This window comes from Haliotis cracherodii, unplaced genomic scaffold, assembly GCF_022045235.1.
Source record: "Haliotis cracherodii isolate W230 unplaced genomic scaffold, xgHalCrac1.p SCAF_8, whole genome shotgun sequence".
NCBI classification, from domain to species: Eukaryota; Metazoa; Mollusca; class Gastropoda; order Lepetellida; family Haliotidae; genus Haliotis; species Haliotis cracherodii.
In genome coordinates, this window is record NW_027266341.1 from 21,322,948 (window position 1) to 21,345,720 (window position 22,773).

Genomic DNA, 22,773 nt, shown 5'->3' on the forward strand with positions numbered 1-22,773 from the left:
ACATCTAAAACACATTTTTAAAACACGAAAAAATATAGGAAGACTTTTTTCCACAATTTGGAACCCTATTTGAATTTGTTCAGCTGCTTCTAAGTGTACTCACGTCGATTATTTTTAAAACATATTTTCAACACAGTTTAAGTGTGGATTATCTTCCATACAATTAAGCAAAAAGCAAATTTGAAAATTCTGAAGAACTTCAAGAAATCACCAAGAAAGTTTATTTCACAAACAGGTAATGACGTCAATAACAACGATTCACGTGTGTTAGAATATCCACAGGCAGAGGTAAGGAAGCTTAGCGGGTTCAGTGAGATTAGAGGGAGGTGACATCCCCACTCTACCGACACGACCAACCAGCGCTAACTTCCGACTTGGGACACCTTGTGCCGTTCGCAGTCTCGAACTTATAAAAAGCGGGCAAAAACACAGAGTGTCATTTCGAGTTGAGTTTCAACTATTGCAATACCATTTTGAACCACGCTTTTGGATTTTACTTTCACCGAATCATCATGAAGACTTTCATAGGATTGCTCGCTGGTAAGTGTTCAAAACCTTGACAACTTCAAAGCCACGAGCGGATAATGCCACAAACTATTGTGATTTGGAGCCAATGGAGTTATATTCTCCCACCTCTCTCCCTGGCAGTATATTTTGTTTTGAAGTTTGATGTTATCAGTATTTCAGTTTTACTTCTAAAGTAACAAATTATAATTTACCTCCAAAGGAATGAAAGACATTGTCAGTTTCATTTTTGAAACGACAGGTCAGTGCTTGCACAATGATCATTCTTAGTATATTTAGAAGTATATTCACTTTTCAAATTATCTATTAACTATTAATATATTTATTTCCACAAAACGTGTGAGGATATTAATCATTTGAGTCCACTATATATCTTGTAAGTGTAAATGGTCTCAATATTTTAAACGATCTAAATCAGCGAAATCAACATATATGTGTGTGTGGGCTACATCGGGATAAGGTGATTGCAAAGTAATCTACCTGGTAATGTGTCATCATAACCTGGGTGTTATTCATACTATCGACCACTTGTCCAGACTCGACACAGGTCTTTGTCACGTAACTGCGATATTGTTGTCTCGGGCAAAAACACAGCCTGAGATAAATTTACATAAACACTTATTAATAAATTGCAGGTGTCTCCGTTATTGACTGACCCACCAAAATATTGTTCCGAAATGAAATTAGGCCACGCCAACTAGCGTGCTACTGTTTCCCGATTGGCTGATAATAGAAGGGGCGGGGTTAATGTTGCATTAGTGCGTGGAACTTTGTCACTGATTTCGTATTGTTCTCAATATTTTTGTGTCAATGATTAAATATTTTATTTTTTTTCGTCTATATACGTAATACCTGGAATGCACATTTTGCTTAAATCCGATAAGCGGAGTTAGAAAGTGTGCACACTGCTGAACGTTTATACCTGCATTAATGCAAACAAAATATTGAAGTCAATTCTTAACTAAACAATAACATTTGCTGATCAATATGTATAGTCAACCATAATGACATTGTGTTCCTGTGCTCACCTAGTGGTGTTCCTGTCCATGGTACATGGCGAGCCTGAAGTTGACGTCATGGGTGGGGGCGTGGTCAGGTGTCTGTCTATGATCGCCAACGATACCGAGTTCGAAGCCCCACCAGCCGATGAGCCAGTATCGAAAAACTTTACCCAGAAGGCTTTCAAATCCATCTGCAAGTAAGTATCTTTTTTTAATATACGTGATACAAAACACTTTCATAAAACGAAATCAGATAATGATGCCATGCAAATTTTTCTAGAAGTACAATGATGAAGAATAAGAAAGTTTGCCTCCAGTTTGTAAAAACCAGAAGTGTCTGGCTTATTCTATCTACAACGTTAGTATATCAAGCAGTTCAGTTTGTAGTTTGGATTAAGAAACATCTTCTTTCTCCTTAAATCAAACGCTGTTTCAAAGAATCACATATGTTCACTCGTTGTTCTCATTGAGCTACTCTTCATCACATGTAGGGCCAAGGACAAGTTTGTCAAGTGTATCGACGAGAACCTCAGCTCCTCCGAGAACGAGATCTCCACAGTGTTCCGTCCGCTGTTCGACAAGTTGACAGTCAGCGAGGCCTACGCCGGACTCTGTGACAACCTCACACGTAAGTCCACACATACGATCAAACCCTTTCCATGATCATAAATAAACTCTGCGAGAAGAGTCCGCTGTACGATTCCGACTATATCATAAACATGTGCTCATGAATCACAATCAATTAGTGAGGTGAAATGGGGGTTAACGTGGCGTCCAAGATTATTGCACTTATATAGCGACGTGCATGCACGTGTGTGTGTGTGTGTGTGTGTGTGTGTGTGTGTTTGTGGCTGCTTGTACTAGTCCGTACTGATGCCGATTTATAGTGCTAGCACACTGAGATACCATGCCGCAGTTTAACATGAATACCCCACTCAGACACAGTATACTGACTCCGAGCCGACCAGTCCTTGTGTTAGACCCTTAATGCCGAGCGCCAGATAGGGTAACAACAAGTACCATCTTTTAACGTCTTATGGTATGACGCGGCTGGGGATCGAACCCCGGACCTTCCGCTCTCCGGGCGGACACTCTACCATTAGACCACGGAGGCGGTCCAATCAATTAGTGATGATACCAGTGACGAAAAATTGAGCGTATCCTGCCACCCGGTGGCACTCCTCACAAACACATGCAAAGGCAAGTCAAATGTTCACTGTTAAAATATACGGGAACATATGGTACAAGTCAAGGGGGAAATTGCATCATCAACATAATGTTGGTAATCTTCGTTGAAAGAACATGTTTGAATGTACCTCCAAAGACTGTCAGTTGAGTAATATTGCGTGTGAGTGCATGATACTTTTGGACAATCACAAGCATAAAAAGGTTCATAAATGATATTTGGTACATCTTTCACATTTTTCGTAATTAACCATACATTTAATACTTCAAGGAAAGAAAATCGGTATACTTTTTTAAACACTGTCATGATAACACTCGAAGATGTCCCTCAGCCGTGAAACACACAACAGTGACAGCTGTAACGTCTTCTCCTTCAGTTATCGAGGAAGATGACGACCTCTCCTGCCTGATGAACACCACCAGCCTGATGCCATGCTACTCCCAGTACAACACATACATCGGCTACCTCTCCGTTGTCATCCGGTTCGGCAGCAAGGAAAGACAACTCTCCAACAGTGTCACCAAAACCCTCGTCTGCGCGTAAGTTTGAATTTCAAGATGCCCGTAATCATCTCATTTCTTTTATTCGCTCGTCACGCCGAAGACCCGAGTTCGATTCCCGACAGAGTACAATGTGTGAAGCCCATTTCTGGTGTCCCCCGCCGTGATATTGCTGGACTATTGCTAAAAGCGGCGTTCAACCATACCCACTCACTCACTCTTTACGTAGAGGGGGAGCGGGTGGCTCAGTCCGACATGCATTTTCACAAGATGCAGTGTGTTGCATGTAACAAATTGTGTACAATTGCTGTACGGCGTAAATGCCCCTTTAAGTAGCGCCCCATAAGCGTGACACAATTCAACCATGATCATGTTTCTAAGGTATATGGGGACACGAGTGGCCCAGTCAATCACTCACTCACTCTAAATTTCTTTTGTCTTCTTGATATGTAAAGAAAATAATGAATTCTTTGGCGCCTGCAACACTTTAATCAATATTCCACAATATAGCGGCGGGGAACACCAGAAATGAACTTCACACATTGAACAAGGGCTTTCAGCGTGAGCGAACGCTTTAACCACTTGGCCAGCCCACCGATATTTTTTACTGGAAAGGTCATGGTTATGACAGAGTTAAGGACAAGAGATTTGATTTCATAAGTAATAAATTCAACACACTCAGTGCTACTATTATGTTTCGTATTTTCGGGAATAAAATCTATTTCTAGCTCAAACCTAACCCCGACTAAATTTATTGTTATCAACCATATACGTCCATCAAGCATTTCAATAAATTAATTTCCTTTCCTCACTAAATATCGGTCAGGTTTGTATAATTCCGGGGAGAGTAAGCACCCAGTGTCCAATGCTGGTCTTAAAAGCCGAGGATCCAGTAGTCAGGTTCGGTTACTTCTTAGACTGTGTCCATAGTGTCACTATGGCGTGGAAGGATTATGGTTTAACCATAATTCACTCACTCACATAGCTCTCAGATGGGTCTTCGTCATAATCGTACGACCATATACCATGTCCGACTAAAGCCTGCGTTTCAACCAAGTCAGCGACCAGTCGATCTATTTCGTCGCCTCTTACGATATGCATGGGCCTTATAATATGTATAAGGTGACTTACTACAAAGTCCCATTCATGCTCCTTGACCTACACTTAACCTTCTCACCTTGCCGAGATGTATCAAGGGTATACAACAGTTTATTTATATAAAGAATAATCACGAACACCTGTCGACATTAAAACTGTCTTCTCTGAGGTCCGCGTCTAAAACTGGAGTCGCCATGGCGCCGATATTTCTCGGAGCTGTAACTCAACTGTGTAATGTCAGGTGTGTTCCGAATGTATGAATAACGTTGCATGACAAAAGAACATTTGAAATTGAAGCTTCGTGCTTGTTTACATATTATTCCAATTGATCTTTCTTACGTTCCAGTCTGGCCGAGAGGCGTACCCAGTGCGAGGTGGAGGTACTGAGAGGGTGCAGTCAGACAATAGGCGACATCATGTCGGCTTTCTACGAGAAGAGCCTTCCCAGCGTCTGCCGCGAAGGCAAGGAGACAACAAACTAGACCCGCTCATCTTTAAAATGGGGGACACGCGTTCTTCTGTGTCTATGTCTCTGTTAATGGGTTGGGGAGGGGCTGCAACGCAGGGGTGAAAGAGATTTTCACAATTTGGGAAATAATCAACCGCTTTTGTGATTTATATGCTAAAGATTTCAAATGTGAACACATTTCAGCTCGGACTATGACAGTTTTGGTTCACAATGTCACACTACACGCAATCTTCATTGATTCGAATTCTGCAAACGCACTGCCTGTTGAACAGTTAGGTTTCACTTACACATCATGTGTTCAATCATTCGATCAGGTATATTTCAACTTATTCTCAATACTTTTGATAATGTTTGAATTATTTTCGATTTCATTTACGGAAACATTGTTATATATTACCCCTTGTTCTCTCTGCGTTGTGGTCGATCCTCGTGCTGGCGAAGTGTACATATAGCCATCTCCGTCTTAACATCGTCTCCGAGAAGTGTGTCAACAGATTGAATGTCGGTCAGTTTCGTTTGACAAAGCAAATTTGATATTGAGATTATGAACCTTTTAATATTTGTGTAAATATTTCAATAAAAAAATGTTTCTTTAAACGCTGTTTTTCATTCGGTCTATATACCTTACAGTCAGTGAGTGGTTGAGTGAGTTGGGTTTAACGCCGCTTTTAACAGTAGTCCAGTTATATCGCGGCGTGTCAGCTTAATGTGGGAGGAAAGCCCGAAGTGATGCAGGTCTCAGACGTTTACCACTTCGTTGAAACCCACGAGCACGGGTATGGTGCTGACAAACCTAGAAACATAATCGGGGCGAACCGGGATTCGAACCCACGATCATAGCTTTCTGGTGAGTCTAAGGGACGCAACTCTGCACAGCGAATCGCGGCGCCTTAGACGACTGGGCCACCCGTGCCCCCATAGACTTAGAAACATGATCAGGGTTGAATTGTGTCACGCTTACGGGACGCTACTCCACTAAGTGAATGGTGACGCCTTAAGGGGCATTTACGCCGTACAGCAATTGTACACAATTTGTTACATGCAACACACTGCATCTTGTGAAAATGCATGTCTGACTGAGCCTCCCACTCCCCCTCTACGTAATGTGTGAGTGAGTGGGTATGGTTTTACACCGCTTTTAGCAATAATCTAGCATTATCACGGCGGGGGACACCAGAAATGGGCTTCACACATTGTACCCACGTCGGGAATCGAACCCGGGTCTTCGGCGTGACGAGCGAACGCTTTAACCACTAGGCTACCCGACCGCCCCTCTCTGATCTTGAGTAAGCAAACCATTACTGCAAGAATGAAACACTGCATTAGTGAGTGAATTGGGTTTTACGTCGCTAGGAACAGTATATTGCATGACAGCTTGATACGTGATACAAATCTAAGATGACGAAGATTGACTAATGTGATGAAACTCCCAGCATGGGTGTGGTGCTGACTGACCAATGGTAAGATGAGGGACGGATCTGTGATTCGATCCCATAAACAACGGATCCCAACACGACTACTAAACGCAATAGGATAGTAGGGTATATTCATGCCAGGATAGTAGACTCTATCCACCCCAGGATAGTACATTGTATCCATGCAAGTGCCCAACATCTATTTAAGTCGCGCCCTGCAAATCTTGGGGAGATACACTTGCGAATCTCTAAGGGTTCTTCAAAACCAACATTCGTCGAGATTCCGTGGTAAAATAGATACATACAATCTTTAGGACCAAGTTATGAGAGTGAGTACGGTTTTACGCCGCATTTAACAGCAATACCACGGCGGGGGATACCGGAAATGGGCTTCCAACATTGCATCCATCTGGGGAATTCCTACCGGGCCACTGGCGTGTCGAGCGAAAGCTGAACCACAATCCCACCACCCAACGGGCAGGATCTAGTGATTTACAATATGCGACCGGATTGTCTGTTCTCCTGACCCGATGGCGTTGATCGATGTACATGCAGCCAACCACTGATTTTTGTTTTCATGTTGTGTAACGCCGCAATCAGCAATATTCCAGCTATATGACGACGGTCTGTAAATAATCGAGTCTGGACCAGACAATCTAGTGATTGAGATCATGAGCATCGATCTACGCAGTTGGGCTCGATGACATGCATCAAGTAAGTCAGCGAGCCTGACCACCCGAACCCGTTAGTCGCTTTTTACGACAAGCATGGGTTGATGAAGACCTATTCTAACCCGGATCTTCACGGGAGCAAACCACTGATTTACCTGGCCTCGGCTCGAATGTTTACTGACAACCATGATAAAGTCTGAATAGTGTTGACTGCGGCGTTAAAAAAACATTCATTCACTCTTCAAAACGGTATTTAGAATGTAAGAACATGTTTACAACATACACAATACACAAAGGGGATTAAAAAGAAAATACATGTATAAGCAAATTGATGTTTACAGAAGCAGGTAACGACAAAATCTCTTTCAAACCTTATCATGACATGAGGGGGCACAGGTGGCCCAGTCGTCTAAGGCGCCGCTATTCGCTGTGCAGAGTTGCGTCCCTTGGGCACGCCAGAAACCTATGATTGTGGGTTCGAATCCCGGTTCGCCACGGTTTGTCAGCACCATACCCGTGCTCGTGGGTTTCACCGAAGTGGTAAACGTCTGAGACCTGCATCAGGTAGGGATTTCCTCCCACATTAAGCTGACACGCCGCGATATAACTGGAATACTGTTAAAAAGCGGCGTTAAACCCAACTCACTCACTATCCTGACATGACAGTAAACGAGGGGATGGAACGACCACCGTAACTAATGTAGCTTTATTATCTGTTTGTTTGTTTGTTTGTTTGTTTGTTGTTTAACGCCACACTCAGCAATATCCCAGCTATTTGAAGGTGGTCTGTCAATAATCGAATCTGGACCAGACAATCCAGTGACCGACATCATGAGCATCGATCCACGCCATTAGGATACGATGACATATATCAACTAATTCATCGAGCCTGACCACGTGATCCCGTTAGTCGCCTCTAACAACAAGCACAGTCGCCTTTTACGGCAAGCGTGGCTTGCTGAAGACTTATTCAGTTAAGTTACATATCTTAGGCAGTCAGTGTTACAGGCCAGTATGGCGCCACTAACGAGGGATGACAGTACCTTTTATTATTATACATACATACAGCTGTCAGCTCTTCAGTCTAGTGCACCCCTAAATCATACTCAGCCATTTTCTCTCTATATGACAATGACATGAAGTTAAAGAGCCCGCAGTTTTCGTCACAAATATTCCACAACATATGAACTACGGGTATATAGGCGTCGTATTCGAGTTTGATTGAATTGGAAATTTGCTAACATATGTGGTCCTAATACACTTCACCCTGGACATAGCCATATTGTACCGTCTTTCTAGCACGTTTTATTGACTTTTCTTTTGTGCCATGCTTTGTATATCTTTATACAAGTTTTCGTCATTTTCCTGAAGCTTCATTGTCTCGCTGAGCCAGGCGTTGCTTATCACATGATCGCATGAGCCGCGCCTATCTAACAGGTTTAATCAATGTTTGAATAGCGTTACAAAATTCTGAATGAGTTAAATTGGTTGTGATCGTCGAAAAAAAATTGGAAATTTATTCATACATATATATGTAAGTGTTTAGATACGGAACGCGTTCATTTGCGCTGTTGTTGTGACGTTGGCTTTCCGTTACAGAATAATCAACTATAGACAGGTAGAGTGAATTTAATTTGCTACTGTATTTTTTATAATGACCTATTATGAATATTGTTCTTTTGATTGAGAGGCGAAGTAAAAGGGGGTTAACGTCGCGTTCAAGATTATTGCACTTATATAGCGATTAGAACGCACCTGTGTGTGTGGCAACTTGTACTATATAGTTCGGACTAATGCTGGTTTATAGTGCTGGTCCACTGAGACATCATGCCGCAGTTTAACATGAATACCCCACCCAGACACAGTATACTGACTCCGAGCCGATCAGTCCTTGTATTGATCCCATCATGCCGACATTCAGAGTAACAGCAAGTACCATCTTTTAACGTCTTTTGGTATGAAGCGACGGGGATCGAACTGCCGACGTTGTAGTCTTCTGTACCCGATTCCGGAAAACCAGTAAGTCCGGACTAACAAGGTTTGACTTTATATGGCTGACGTATGTATACACGGTATAAGGTTCGTATCATAAGACTGCACCCGGCCGTTTCCACCCAACATGCACGACGACGCTTTGGTCGAAGAAACTCACATATATGTCAAGTAAAGCTGTATACGGTTTGTGAAGGCTCTGTGGTATGATGATTGGTTTTCGGTTCATTTAGCATCACTATGTTCCGTTATGTAAATGGCGTCACCAAGTTTGGCATGGAAACGCAAGTCCCGCCCTACGCTCGAAACTGGTAACTGTTTGTAACTATTCGATAGTATCAAATAGCTTCTGTCTGGTTAGACCGTTAACCCATTTATAACGACGAATTTGATAACAGATATCGTCAAGATAATTACTCGTCCAAAAAAGTACACTCCAAGTATCTACCCGCGGCATATATGAAAAAGGTGACGTTTCATATCCGATAAAGATTGTCCTATGTCCACTTACATTTTTTTTTTAAGTGTAGTTTCTTTATGCTTCTGAACGTAAATCACAGTCTGCTATCGGCAGGAGTAATGGCAGTCATGTCGTAGTTCTGTCTAACGTTATATACAGCTATATACACACACTGCATGCTTCTGTACAGCTGTTACCTGTAAGTTAGATAAACGACATGCATATAGGAGCACTGACAGTTAGTAGCAATGGCTTTACAAGGTCTACAGACATGTGAGTATTTGTCCCATGCTTGGGACTGTAATGAACGATAATTGGTTAATGTTGCTTCTATTGTAATAATGTAATCACAAGTTGACAATAAATGCCGTATTCGACGAATTAAAGGGGTACAACGACTCACAGTATGGTGTCCGTATCTAGCTCTCTCTAGAATTCAACTATTGTCGTCAACATTGAGACATTGCTTATACTTCCTTTGGTAATCATAACTACCAAATTGATATATGTAGTAAACTTTAGTTAAGCGAGTGAGTGAGTATGGTTTTACGCCGCTTTTAGAAATATTCCAGCAATATCACGGCGGAGGACACAAGAAATGGGCTTCATACATTGTACCCATGTCGGGATTCGAACCCGGGTCTTCGGCGTGACGAGCGAACGCTTTAACCACTAGGCTACTCGACCGCCCCTATCCTAGCTACAACCCGACAGTGTATAATAGATAATCGAGTCTGGGCCAGGCAAACCGGTGCTTGTTCAGCGTGCCCTGCCGTCGGTGTACGATGACAATTGAGCAGCCAAGACAGAGCCTGGTCATCATTCTAGTCAGCTCTAAGGGGCAACCCGACTGCCCCAGTTAAGTTAGTGAGTGAGTTAGGCTTAACGTCGCTTTAAACAGTATCCCAGTTATATCATGGCTTGTCAGCTTAATGTAGAAGGAAAGCCCATGTTTACCACTTTAGTGAAACCCACGAGCATGGGTTTGGTACTGACAAACCTAGTAACATAACCAGGGCGATCCAGGATTCAAACCCACGATCATTGGTTTCTGGCGTGCCCAAGGGACGCCACTCTGCACAGCGAATTGTGACGCCTTTGGCGACTTGGCTACATCACTGTTTAGTAAAGACAAACAGAGCAGTGTGGGGAAGGCCTGAATCAGACTTGCATGGACTACCATTTTGTAGTCTTGTGCTCCTTTGAGTTCTAGGGTAGTATACGAATTTCCAAGACTGCCCTTTCTAAAAGATCATATATTCCACCCTGTTGTAGGAGGTGAAGCTTCCTTGCGACACATTTTGAAAGTATGAAAAATACTTCAGAGAGGAAGGAAATCTCGGTGTTATCTTACTGCAGGATACTTGATAAGCGGGGAAGGCCACAATCTGACAGGCCGTGATTTAACAACTACTGTTCAAAGCGGCGTTCAACCCAAACTCACTCACTCACTCATAAACTTGACTTGAATACGGCACACTAAGCTGTTACAGGGAACCCACAACGTGATGAATTGATACATAGTGTCATTTAGCTGTTACTGGTAGGCCAAAACACTAGTCGAACACTGTGTGATAACGGTTTTTGTTCATACTGTCCCCAAAGATGATCTCAACAATATATACAAGTAATAATGCAGGTGAAATGGAAGCTATGCTCCAACATATTCATTGTGAACCCTCACTCTTAACTTAAAGTAGATTTATACCGTAGTGTTTCGCTTTGAAATGACAACCGCCTCCAACTTTTTCGAAGTTTCTGACAACACAGCTCGCGTCATATGGGTCATTTACATATTGATTTACCTACATAATACTTCGGACAGATACTTGAGTTGTGATGTTTCATGGTTTCACTGTAGGCAGCCTCCCGACTGATCCCTCTGCATAAACTTGAAAATTGTATTTGACTAAAATAACAAAATTAATGTAATCAAAACATTGCTAGGCTGCAGGCCTAAGTGTGAGTGAGTTTGGTTTTACGCCGCTTTTAGCAATATTCCAGCAATATGTCTACCCTAACGATTTTTAAAGATTTACCAATGTCTGACATCAGAGTAATTCTCATTTTCTTCATTCTCGACTACCACATGTCGTTCTGACGTTGATAATGAACTTTAAATGGTAACCCTCCTCCGATACACCGTACCCCGAGAACACTTTATATCCCCCTACACACACCCGGCCTCACTGGATCCTTGTGATCTCCGTGCCAAAATCCCTCCTCGGACCTAACAATCATTCTAGACCTCTCAATCCTTCGAGAACCGTTTATCCCCCCCCCCCCCCCCCCGGCTGGATCCCTGTGCTCTCCATGCCAACCTCCCTCATCGACCCGAACCTTTAACCACACTCCAGACCCACGTTGGTCTTCGTACCCTGAGAACCCCTACTTCTTCCTCCCGGTTTCCTCGTGATCTCCATGACAACTCCCCCCTCGACCCTACACACACACACACACACACCCGACCTCCCTACGCGACCTTAACCATAACCTCACTCCAGATATGCAGTGGTCTAGTAGCCAGTCCCATCCCGACCCTCCTTAACGCCCCTCATTCATTCATGTACATATAGCCTTGAGTGCCCGACCCTCCCTGAAGCACCCCCATTCATCCCTTCCATAGACAACATAGCTACAGCAGCTCTAGGCTGGGCCAGACTGTCCTCAAGGCCTACTAATCGACTGTGATATAAAAGATAACAGGTGTTAACCTGGTGTCGAGTAGATCGGAAGGTGCCCCGACCCCCCAGGGTCGACCCTCAGCTAATTTATATCTCTATGAGAGGGTAAAGAGATAGCGGAGGACATGCGGAACATTCCCCGTGAGTCACACCACACATCATATCACTCCGTAAAATGCGATAGCACGTGTGCGTTATGTCACGGGTGCTGATATGAAACTATATAACGCATATTTACGTCCCGAAACAGTGGATTCCATTAATGCAATGGTTCGTATTCCTCACTTAATTCCTTTTACCCCTCAATCGTACGTTCGAATGCACCCCCTGCAAACCAAGATCGATATTATTGTTTATTTGAACATTTATTTCATTTCCCGTCCTTTCGTTCACATGTTTTACTCTTTTTCCTCATCATCTAATGTCGTTCTCTTTTTTGCGTGTCATAATCCTTTGAAATTACTGTCAATGAGCAATTCGGTTACAACATAATTCTCAGATCCATAATCCAATGTTACCAGCACTGCAAACAGTGTAGACTTTAAACAAATTTCAGGCAACAATTGGTATCAATGATCCAAGCAACTCCAAAACTATGGGTCTTTTCACAAAGCGGTCTCAGCACTATGGTTGTCGCAATTCCAAGACTTACGGCCTCTGTGCTAAGATCACGTTGAGGAATGTAACCCTACCTCCCACTTGCAGCAAAAGTAGATTAATATTGGTATAGACTGGCCAGAATGTACGATCTGGTTGATGATTTGTCATCGGACCTCGCAGGTATTGCTTGTTGATGCCATCAACAAAGCAGCCGCGATACAGTGGTATTATAGCTCACATGTTATCCTGTAAAGGCAAAGGAAAAGTAATTGGCAGAGGTAGGATAAGTTAGTTTTGTGCTACGTGGTACTAGTTTATCCCGGTGTGGTGTGATGAGTCGTTTTCTTTCATTCTTTCAAGAGAATTAGCCAACTGGCAATCATAGGATTTTGAAGAATCTCTACTGAAAGAAACCCATTGTAGAAAAAAGACTGTATCATAAGCATGCGCTTATAAACCACTACAAAAGAGTGATGACACCAGGTGTTCGCGAAAGGTCAGCGTATCCTGCCCCACGGGTGGCACCCATCACAAACACATACAAAAGCGAGTCAAGTGTTCACCTGAAAAAACACACAAGAATACAGATCTCATTCTTACACGTAACACCTATCTCATCGTCTTGACCTCAACTGAAACAGTCGTGCAAGGTCCATCTTTACAATGTTGTGTCAAGTAAACACTCGAGTGAGCATCATTCTAGCAAATTCACGACAGGGAGACACCAAAAACAGGCTTTACATATTGTACCCACGTATGGAAGCGAACCCGGGTATTCGACATTGCACTCTGACTCTTTAACCACAAGGCCACCCCAACACTCTAAAATACAAGATACTTTGCCCCAACCACACTAAAAATGCAAGATACTTGAAAAATTAAAATCGTGTGAATAACAAACGTTGACACTGCAAGTCTAACTCGTTCAGCATTGTAATTATTATCAATGTCGTGATATGCAAAGGAAAATTGAATAAATCCTACAGCTATTATCTAGTGGTCTGCGAGATACAGTAGATGATAGTCGATATCGGTTGGATGAATCAGTTATGGGGTAATTTCCGGTGAACATACGCGATGACAGTTGCAGCGGTATTACATCCAAAACTCATCAATCAGGGTGAATTATTCATTCTGTTGTGGCGTCGTAAGTCTCCTCACAAAAAGTTCACGACGCAGACTGATTCAGTTCAGTTAAGTAACAATGAAACCGTCAACATTCATTAAGGTAAGTCATTCGAATTCTCTTTAATGGGGATTGGTTTCTGTCGAGGGACGGTATTGCCATTATCGTATCAAATGTTTGATGGTGTTATCGGTCTGTGGTAGCTTCAACAGCTTGTGCGTCAAACCAATTACTGTTGCGTTGGCATTTGACAAGACGACTTGGTGTGAAGGCAAACATGGGTACAGGAGGTTGTATATTTCCAATGTGGATACAACATTTTGATTAGTTTAGCGTGAGTTTTTCGAACACATATTGTTACAGCTACATATGAGGTGAGGTGAAATGGGGATTAACGTAGCGTTGACGGTAATTGTACGTATATAGCAGCGCGCGCCTCCGTGCGCCTCGAATAATACCTACGGGGTTCGTCACTGTGCCTTTAAAAACAACACAACACAACACGCTACCATGGTAAAATTGAGCAAGTGAGTGAAACGCGTTCAGTTTTATATATTATTAGTTATATGGGAGGAACACTTACAGTAGTCATTTAATAAAGTACGAAATAAGTAACCGACACACTCCAGCAGGGTGGTCCAGACATCCAAAGCGCCGCAATTGTGCAGAGTTGCATCCCTTAGGCGGGCAAGCCTCGCCCTGAAAATGTTTCCAGGTCGTCAGCGCCATATCCGTGTTCGTATATTCGATAAAACACAATGGCCAAGTCGCCTAACGTGCCTATATTCACTTTGCAGACAGAATGATATTGTCGTGGGTTCGATACTGTTCAAGGCACCGTTGAACCAAACTCACTCAGTCATAGCAATACTCATGTTGTCTATGTGTTTCTACATATGAGACTTCCATCAAAGACCGCCTCCGTGGTCTACTGGTAGAGCGGAAGGTCCGGGGTTCGAACCCCGGCCGCGTCATACCAAAAGACGTTAAAAGATGGTACTTGTTGTCACCCTGTCTGGCGCTCGGCATTAAGAGGCAAAAACAAGGAATGGTCGGCTCGGAGTCAGTATACTGTGTCTGAGTGGGGTTTTCGTGTTAAACTGCGGCATGGTATCTCAGTGAGCTAGCACCATAAATCTGCATCAGTCCGGACTAGTACAAGCAAGCACGCACGCACACACGCACGCACGCACACACACACACGCACACACGCACGCACGCACGCACGCACCCACGTAGCTATATCAGTGCAATAATCTTGGAAGCGACGTTAAACCCTATTTCACCTCACCTCATTTCCATCAAAACACTTTCTTTTTGTCGTTAGGGTGTCCAGATCGAGAAATTAATTAATCCGTTTCACTCTTTGTGAAACGAAAATGGCTCTGTTCTGTTTACACAACATCGTGCCCACTTTTATACCTTTACACGCAAGTCGGTATAATGAAAAAGAATACTAATACACCTGATCAGAAATCGGAATCAATAATGCCATGTATTTCGTAAATGTAGCAAATGACAATAATGGGTAAGCGGTCAATAAATACTATTGATATGTCTCATATATCGCCAACCTTCGAACACAAATCAAAGTCTTATATCGATTAGCAACAGGTCTAATCCGAAAGCCGCGACTTGGGTTGGGTGGACGGTGGAAGGGGAGGGGGAAGAAGGAATGTCCGTCTTATTCACATGAAGAGTTTTAATAAACTCGTTACAACGACTGCCATAGATGAATAGAACTGTTTACTATAGATACCGGGGGGTTATGGAGTCCGGCGTATTCAGATGTTGTTGTTTATGACGTACAACACAAACTGTAAATACTCTCTGGCGGCCCTTGGGTGTTCATAAAGGACTTACTATGGGTAGATATACGGAGCACCATGGGGGACAAGTCGGAATGGGTGGAGCCGCTGATGTCTGACATGGATATTGACTTCTGGTAAGTGTATACGTTCATCTTGTTATATTCTTGTTCCAGTCGAAATACGACCCTGTCAACAATCAGTTATCACGTATAACTCAGATAGATATTATACGTTGTCCATCGGCTCTGAGGGGGACATAGGTCGATGTATCTTCTATGTTAGTTTATCTTCCCTGAGCCTGACATGAAATAACAGTGGGGAGATCAAACCATGTCACCAGTGACTGAGTGAGTTTTACGCCGCTTTTAGCAATATTCCAGCAATATCACGACGGGGGAACCAGAAATGGGCTTCACACATTGTACCCATGTGGGATATCGAACCAAGTTCATCGGTGTGACGAGCGAACGCTTTAACCACTAGCCTATACCACCGCCCGTCACCCGGGGGACCGTGGATAACGAATTTATCTTACTGCACACCTAATTTTATTGTTTTGTTCCAAATCGGTAAGAATACCACAGTTAGGCACTCCGTTCATACGCAGAAGACAGCGTGAATAACCGAGTATGGCCTCATTATCATAATCAATTCGAGAGAAATACTTTGTTTTTTTTGGTAAGTTGCAAATGGAATGGCAATAGTTCGGCAATTTGAGCGGGGAAGATACCAAGCGCATCTTACATGTTAGTGGGGTACATTGACAATAATAGAATGGGTCTCAGCCAATCAGAATCCGACATTCACGTGTGAGGTAAGATAACAGGCGACAGTGGCCATGTCACACCTAATTGCCAATCCTTGCAAATTTTAATCACATCCCGCATAATGCAGTTACTTTCACATCTTACGATGAAGTCAGATGAGGTGAAATGGGGTTTAACGTCGCGTCCAAGATTATTGCACTTATATGACGTGCATGTACGTGTGTGTGTGTGTTTGTGTGGCTGCTTGTACTAGTCCCTAAATGCCGAGCGCCAGACAGGGTAACAACAAGTACCATCTTTTAACGTCTTTTGGTATGACGAGGTCGGGGATCGAACCCCGGACCTTCCGCTCTCCGGGCGGACGCGCTACCACTAGACCACGGAGGTCACATTTTACGATGAAGACCAAGTATGCATCTAATGATAACCCTAATTACAATGTCTACTAAAAAACATTACAATGTCTAAACGTGAGCAGAAACTGAGAACCAGACAGTGGAACAGTCTCCCTTCACGACTGTTACTTTACATAGACAGAAATACAAAGTTTTTATAATAGTCTTACCAGGTGTACTTGTGTAAATACAATAGTATCACATAGAAATGTCATAAAATGAACACTGTTCACTCCTATGGAGTTGTGACAGATTAAAAAAAACCCATGAATAATCCTAAAAAGTATGTATATAATGATATTAAAGAATGAATAATAACGTTACATATCTGTAACTGTTGCCGTCGAAGTAACTATAACTTTGCAGCTTTTGGCAAAATTTAACCTGTGAATATCCGGCGCAGAATAGGTCTTCAGCAACCCTTGCATAATGCGCATGATGTCAATCACTGGGTTGTCTAGTCCAGAGTCGGTTATTTACAGACCGCCGTCATATAGCTGAAATATTGCTGAGTGTGGCGTTAACTAAAATATAAACTAACTTCTTTATTCAGATAACATTTACCATCATCATCAGTGGGACATACTAAAAGGACATGTTCTGATTCAATTTCCTGTGTGCACTGAAAACAATATCTTTCTGCTGGTTCCAAATCTTCGTATCTTCCCGTTTCTAGTCTTTTCACTCATGCAAAAGTTACGCAACATAGACATATGTATATATAAGAATTTATGGACATCACAGTTTCTTTGTTTCGGGATGTAATCACTATTGCTGGTTGCACTGAGTGTAGATTTGAGTTAAGAGTGTCTGCGGTGCAGATCATTTGTTAAAATTCAGATCCTACTTTAAATTCTTTCACAATTTACTACCATTGCAGATAACATTAATATAGTTTAAGTATTTGTCAAATCGTAGAAAAGGAACATAGCATTACACTCAACTGGATTTCGTACCTGCAAATAAACTGGGCCTATCTGTCATTTCTATACAGGTTCATAAACCCACGTTACACCCACTAGACAAACTCAAGTGGTATCAGTTCAATCAACAGACTGTGTTTGTGATCGTCTTCATACTGATAATACCGTTCTACCAACCCAATAAATAAACTATCGCTTGCCATAGATTGAAATGCAAAAGGATTAAATACCTTCTATGTATTGAATCGGCCTCGTTCCATTTTACTTCACATTGACGATATCACACACACGTCGGTTTGCTTTGAAAGGAATCTAGTGGGTGGCTCTGACACATTCATGTTTTAAGGCGCTCACACTCGGCTATGGAAGGTAAGTGTTCAGGTAAACGGAGCACTTACAGTGTTGTGTACAAAGGTAAATTGATATCACGTCATAGATACCTGAAAAACAGTCAGTAGACTGGCAGTAGGATCGTGTGTGTAGGAAAGAAGCCATTCATCTCCTTTACCATGCTTGTACTTATGACTTGTATTATAGGTTCCCGCTTTCAAAAGGTTTTATTGTAGACTTGTGGAAGACAAGTCAAGTGAGTGAGTGAGTATGGTTTTATGCCGCTTTTAGCAATATTCCAGCAATATCACGGCGAGGGACACCAGAAATGGGCTTCACACATTGTACCCATGTCGGGAATCGAACCCGGGTCTTCGGCGTGACGAGCGAACGCTTTAACCACTAGGCTACCCGACCGCCCCTATTTATCAAGTGTCAGACGTGAAGATGCAAACCAAAGACACTATGATACCTAATCGTGGGGGTGGATGGACGGTGCTATAATGTACTATACTACTCAAAACAAGTTAAGAACCACCTGATTATTTCTTTTATTAATATGATAGAATCGGGTGGTCCTTAACTGTTTTCGAGTTGTATACATGTAAGTGCAATTAATGACCTCATAATATTTCCAACTATGACGTCACGGTGTTTAGAGTCTGACGAATATATGGGGAACTGAACCCGTGTCTTTGACGTGACACTTTACCCACTGGGCTACTACTGCCTCCAATGTTTACTGAACAGCTTAACACACAGTTGTTCATAGATACAGAATATATCCTTGAGTTAAACGACGTGGAGGAGCGTGTTATTTCGTCTCTATCTTACCGTCCACTCCAAATATTGACCTGCTGGTTAGAGGCCAGTGTTTAGACACATCTTCAGTCCTGACACACGGGACAGGCGTGACATATCGACTAGCTTCTTCTCAAATAGCCCCCAACAGACGTTCTGCTAGTTTGTTAGTCAGGGATTTATGAAGGAACTCCTTAAGCTGTACACGGTTCTCTGTTGTGTATATGGTATATTAAATTGATTTCGGGAGAATATTGATAATAATGCTCCTTTTATCAATTGAAAGACTGCTGATGTTGCATAACATTACGCACCGCGACTTTCATATACCGGAAAAGTAAATGACGATCCCCACTAAGGTCGAGGTGAGGTGAAATTGGGTCGCGTTCTTGTCCTTGCTGGTTTTATAGTGGTAGCCCACTGAGATGCCATGCTGCAGTTTCAACATGAATACCCCACGCAGACACAGTATACTGACTCCGAGCCAAACAGTCCTTGTTTTATCCCCGTAATGAGTGAGTGAGTATGGTTTTACGCCGCTTTTAGCAATATTCCAGCAATATCACAACGAGGAACACCAGAAATGGGATTCACACATTGTACCCATGTCGGGAATCGAACCCGGGTCTTCGGCGTGACGAGCGAACGCTTTAACCACTAGGCTACCCGACCGCCCCTATCCACGTAATGCCTAACGCCATACAAGACAGGGCGACACGTACAATCTTTTAACGTATTTTGGTGTGACCCGGCCGGGAATCGAACCACCAAACTTCTGCTCTCCGGGCGGACGCCCTCTCCACCAGACCACAGAGGCGTTCATCGACTATGGGTCCGAAATTAAGTGGTTGTATGTAACGCGATGACCACTTGGCTACCCCGTCGACCCCATGTCTATGGTGTTAAGAATGGTGACATAAGAAATCCTCTATCCACGCAATTGGGATTGACGACATTCATCTACCAATCAGTGAGCCTGACCACCCGATCACGTTAGTAGCCTCTTACGACCAGCACAGTCGCCTTTTATGGCAAGCATGGGTTGTTGAAGACCTATTCTACCCCGGATCTTTACGGGTCGCATATTGTTTTTTAAAAACCACATGATTATACAAAGGTACACAGCGACAGTTCGGTTAAAATCTGTATTTGATGCATAGTTTTAAAACTACAACATTCTTATAGAAATGTTAATACTCATTGTTTACGAGTGTACAAATAGACATTGGGTCTAGGTCAGTTATTGCTTTGTTGCTTCAGGAGACATTCATTATCCATTGTTGTTAATTATTTCCAGACTTGGGGGATATGCTGGTTTTGATACTCCCAATCAGGTACTATCTGTAGTGCTGGATACGTTTTGTTCCCGGTTACAAGTACGGTTCTTTTATGTATTGTTTGAGGTAGTTATGATCTCCCGCGGCCCAGTGCTTTCAAAGGGCAATCAGCGAGTTAGAACAATTTCAATGGTATTGGGAATTTCGCTGGAAACAAACGATATGTTGAATTTGTTTGGATACATACATCTTATTATACTACATACATATTTTTTAGCAGCCATGCATAATATTTCAAGAACACCAGCTTTGCTGTATATTTTTCTACAAGATTACTTTTTTGTGGAAATATTCAAATTTGAACTTCAATACAAAAACACATTTATGAACATGACATGAGTGTCAATTCACTTAACATCAATTCCGATATCGTATTACCGTGAAATGAAGAACCCTATGAAGATTCCGGTTCGTAAGGTCTCCAATAACGCATGTTTTATTAAAACTTGGTTTACGAATCCGCTGTCTCTGCAAACTGTAATGTGAAGAAATATCTAAGAATAAAAAGCTGTGGATTTCTCAGACCAAAAATAAGAGAAACGTTTTGAAAAAAATCATTTATTGTAGATATTAAAACTTATCTGAAAAACTCCCGCCCCCACTTTATTTCTTAAAATAGTTTCCCTTTACCTCCTGAATATCTTGCGGAACAAATGTTTGAAAATTGAATTAAAAAAAAAAATGTTTCGACAAACCTACCTGAATTTTTGGGCTAAATACGTCTGACCTTAGAGCTGAGTGAAATGGTTGCCAGGCTCTGCCTTGGCTGCTCACGTGGCATCGTGCCCCGACGGCAGGGGACGCTGAACAAGCACTGGTTTGCCTGGCCCAGACTCGATTATCTATTATACACTGCCGGTTTATAGCTAGAATAGGGGCGGTAGCGTAGCCTAGTGGTTAAAGCGTTTGCTCGTCACGCCGAAGACCTGGGTTAGAATCCCGACATGGGTACAATGTGTGACGCCCATTTCTGGTGTCCCCCGCCGTGATATTGCTGGAATATTGCTAAAAGCGGCGTAAAACAAAAAACTCACTCACTCACACTATAGCTAAAATATTGCTGACTGCGGTGTAAAACAACAAACAAACTTACAACCGTTAAAAAACAGCTGAGACCAAACAAACTGGGGGCGACAAAACTCACATTATGAAATCATTGTCATCTTATGAATGACACCATGTCGCGTGTAAAGTTGAAGGTCAAGTCGATCTGCTGATATGTCATAACCACTGCAGTATAGAGACAGGGGTATGTGCAGATGTTTGCAATAGTACTTGCAGGGAGGGTTTCAGCCCACGTATGTAAACTATTGATTATGTCACCCAATCCCACATTTATTAAATAAACTGAGAGACCTTGACGTCAAACGCGATCGGTTAAGCACGAGTTAACTTGATCAAGTAGCAATGCAGCCATACTCAAACAAAACTTAAAAAGTCTAGTACCTGTTCGGAAACAATTCCCTCGCATACTTTATTGCTTGAGAGCCATTGATGTCGTCTGCTTGGTTTAAGAAGCGTCGAGGGAGGCGTGTAGGATAATAGACACATCGGTGGCACAAAACCTTCGTCAAATACACAAACTCGTGTTCACAATTGACTGTTTTTGTTGCTCAGTGAAGTGGTTTACAGACTGCCACCAGTGGGGCAGGATACGCTCACCTTTTCGCAAACACTTGGTTTAATCGCTATTTGATAGCGATCCATAAACACATGCTTATGATATAGTCGGAATCGTACAATGAACTCTTTTAGAAGAAATGTCATTTGATTATGGAAATGGTCGTTTTAATTACAGCAGCGTGAAATTGGAGGCGTAAGACTACATGTAGTAATAGGACTGGTTGCCTCAGACCAGAACACTTTATATGCGTGGTGAATTACCACAGTTTTATGTTCTGCCTGGGTTATGTGGATCTGTAAGTATTGGACTACAGCTGAACTAGTGTTATGGATGTGACATTTCGTTGAAGTTTGATATATCAGTTTGGAGATTCAACTTTCAACTAAAGCATCACTTGGACCTGAGGAGTGAGGTTATTTGTTTCCATGGGTTTCAACTATAAATTCTTTCAATGTGACGCGTGAATTCAGAAACCAGTACGAGTTTATCAGTCTTAATCTTTGTTTGACTTCCTGAAACTGGAGCTCTTTGAGGATGTGATCGATCGTGATGAGTATATATCAGAATTGCGTGCCCACAGCTAAATTAATTCGTTTTCAAAGATTACAAGATCTCCTCTATTGTGGATGTGTGTTGTGAAGAACCTGTACAACCATTAGACAGGCCGGGCTATAGATTTTAAGATGTTCGTTCCACAATGTGCTTTAAAATATCCGTGCTACTACAGAAGACGCAAGCTATGACGTGACAACACTCTTCCATAAACCAACAGATACAAAGCAACAGTCCACAATTCATATTAATCATGAAAAACATGCACTTGCAACAAAGACGTCGACACTGCATTTACACATTTGCACTTGAAAGGACATTCTTCACTTCATTGATCCACGGGCATAATGACAGTATAAATTGAGATTCTTGGAGTTTTAAAAGTCGTCTTCCACCTTTCTTGTGACTATTGTCACCCATGATTACAAACTGACCGCCGATCAAACAAGATCAACCGGGTATCGATTGTACCCGGGTCAAACAGACCAACACGCAGTATTAGGATC

At 42.4% G+C, this 22,773-nt stretch overlaps 2 protein-coding genes across 2 annotated transcripts in view; both read left to right on the forward strand.

Annotated features, from left to right (window-relative positions):
- The first annotated feature begins 512 nt into the window (after window positions 1-512).
- On the forward strand, window positions 513-4,792 carry LOC139449476 (uncharacterized). Its single transcript, XM_071230892.1, has 5 exons — window positions 513-540; window positions 1,558-1,723; window positions 2,018-2,154; window positions 3,089-3,251; window positions 4,657-4,792. Exons 1-5 carry the CDS (start codon window positions 513-515, stop codon window positions 4,790-4,792), a joined length of 630 nt encoding a protein of 209 aa, XP_071086993.1.
- Window positions 4,793-15,613: 10,821 nt separating this feature from the next.
- The window catches only part of LOC139450163 (leucine-rich repeat-containing protein 74A-like), a 62,377-nt gene continuing 55,217 nt past the window's right edge, over window positions 15,614-22,773 (forward strand). Inside the window, exon 1 of the mRNA XM_071231837.1 lies at window positions 15,614-15,672. Coding sequence (XP_071087938.1) covers window positions 15,614-15,672 — 59 coding nt within the window. The remainder of the gene's footprint in view (window positions 15,673-22,773) is intronic.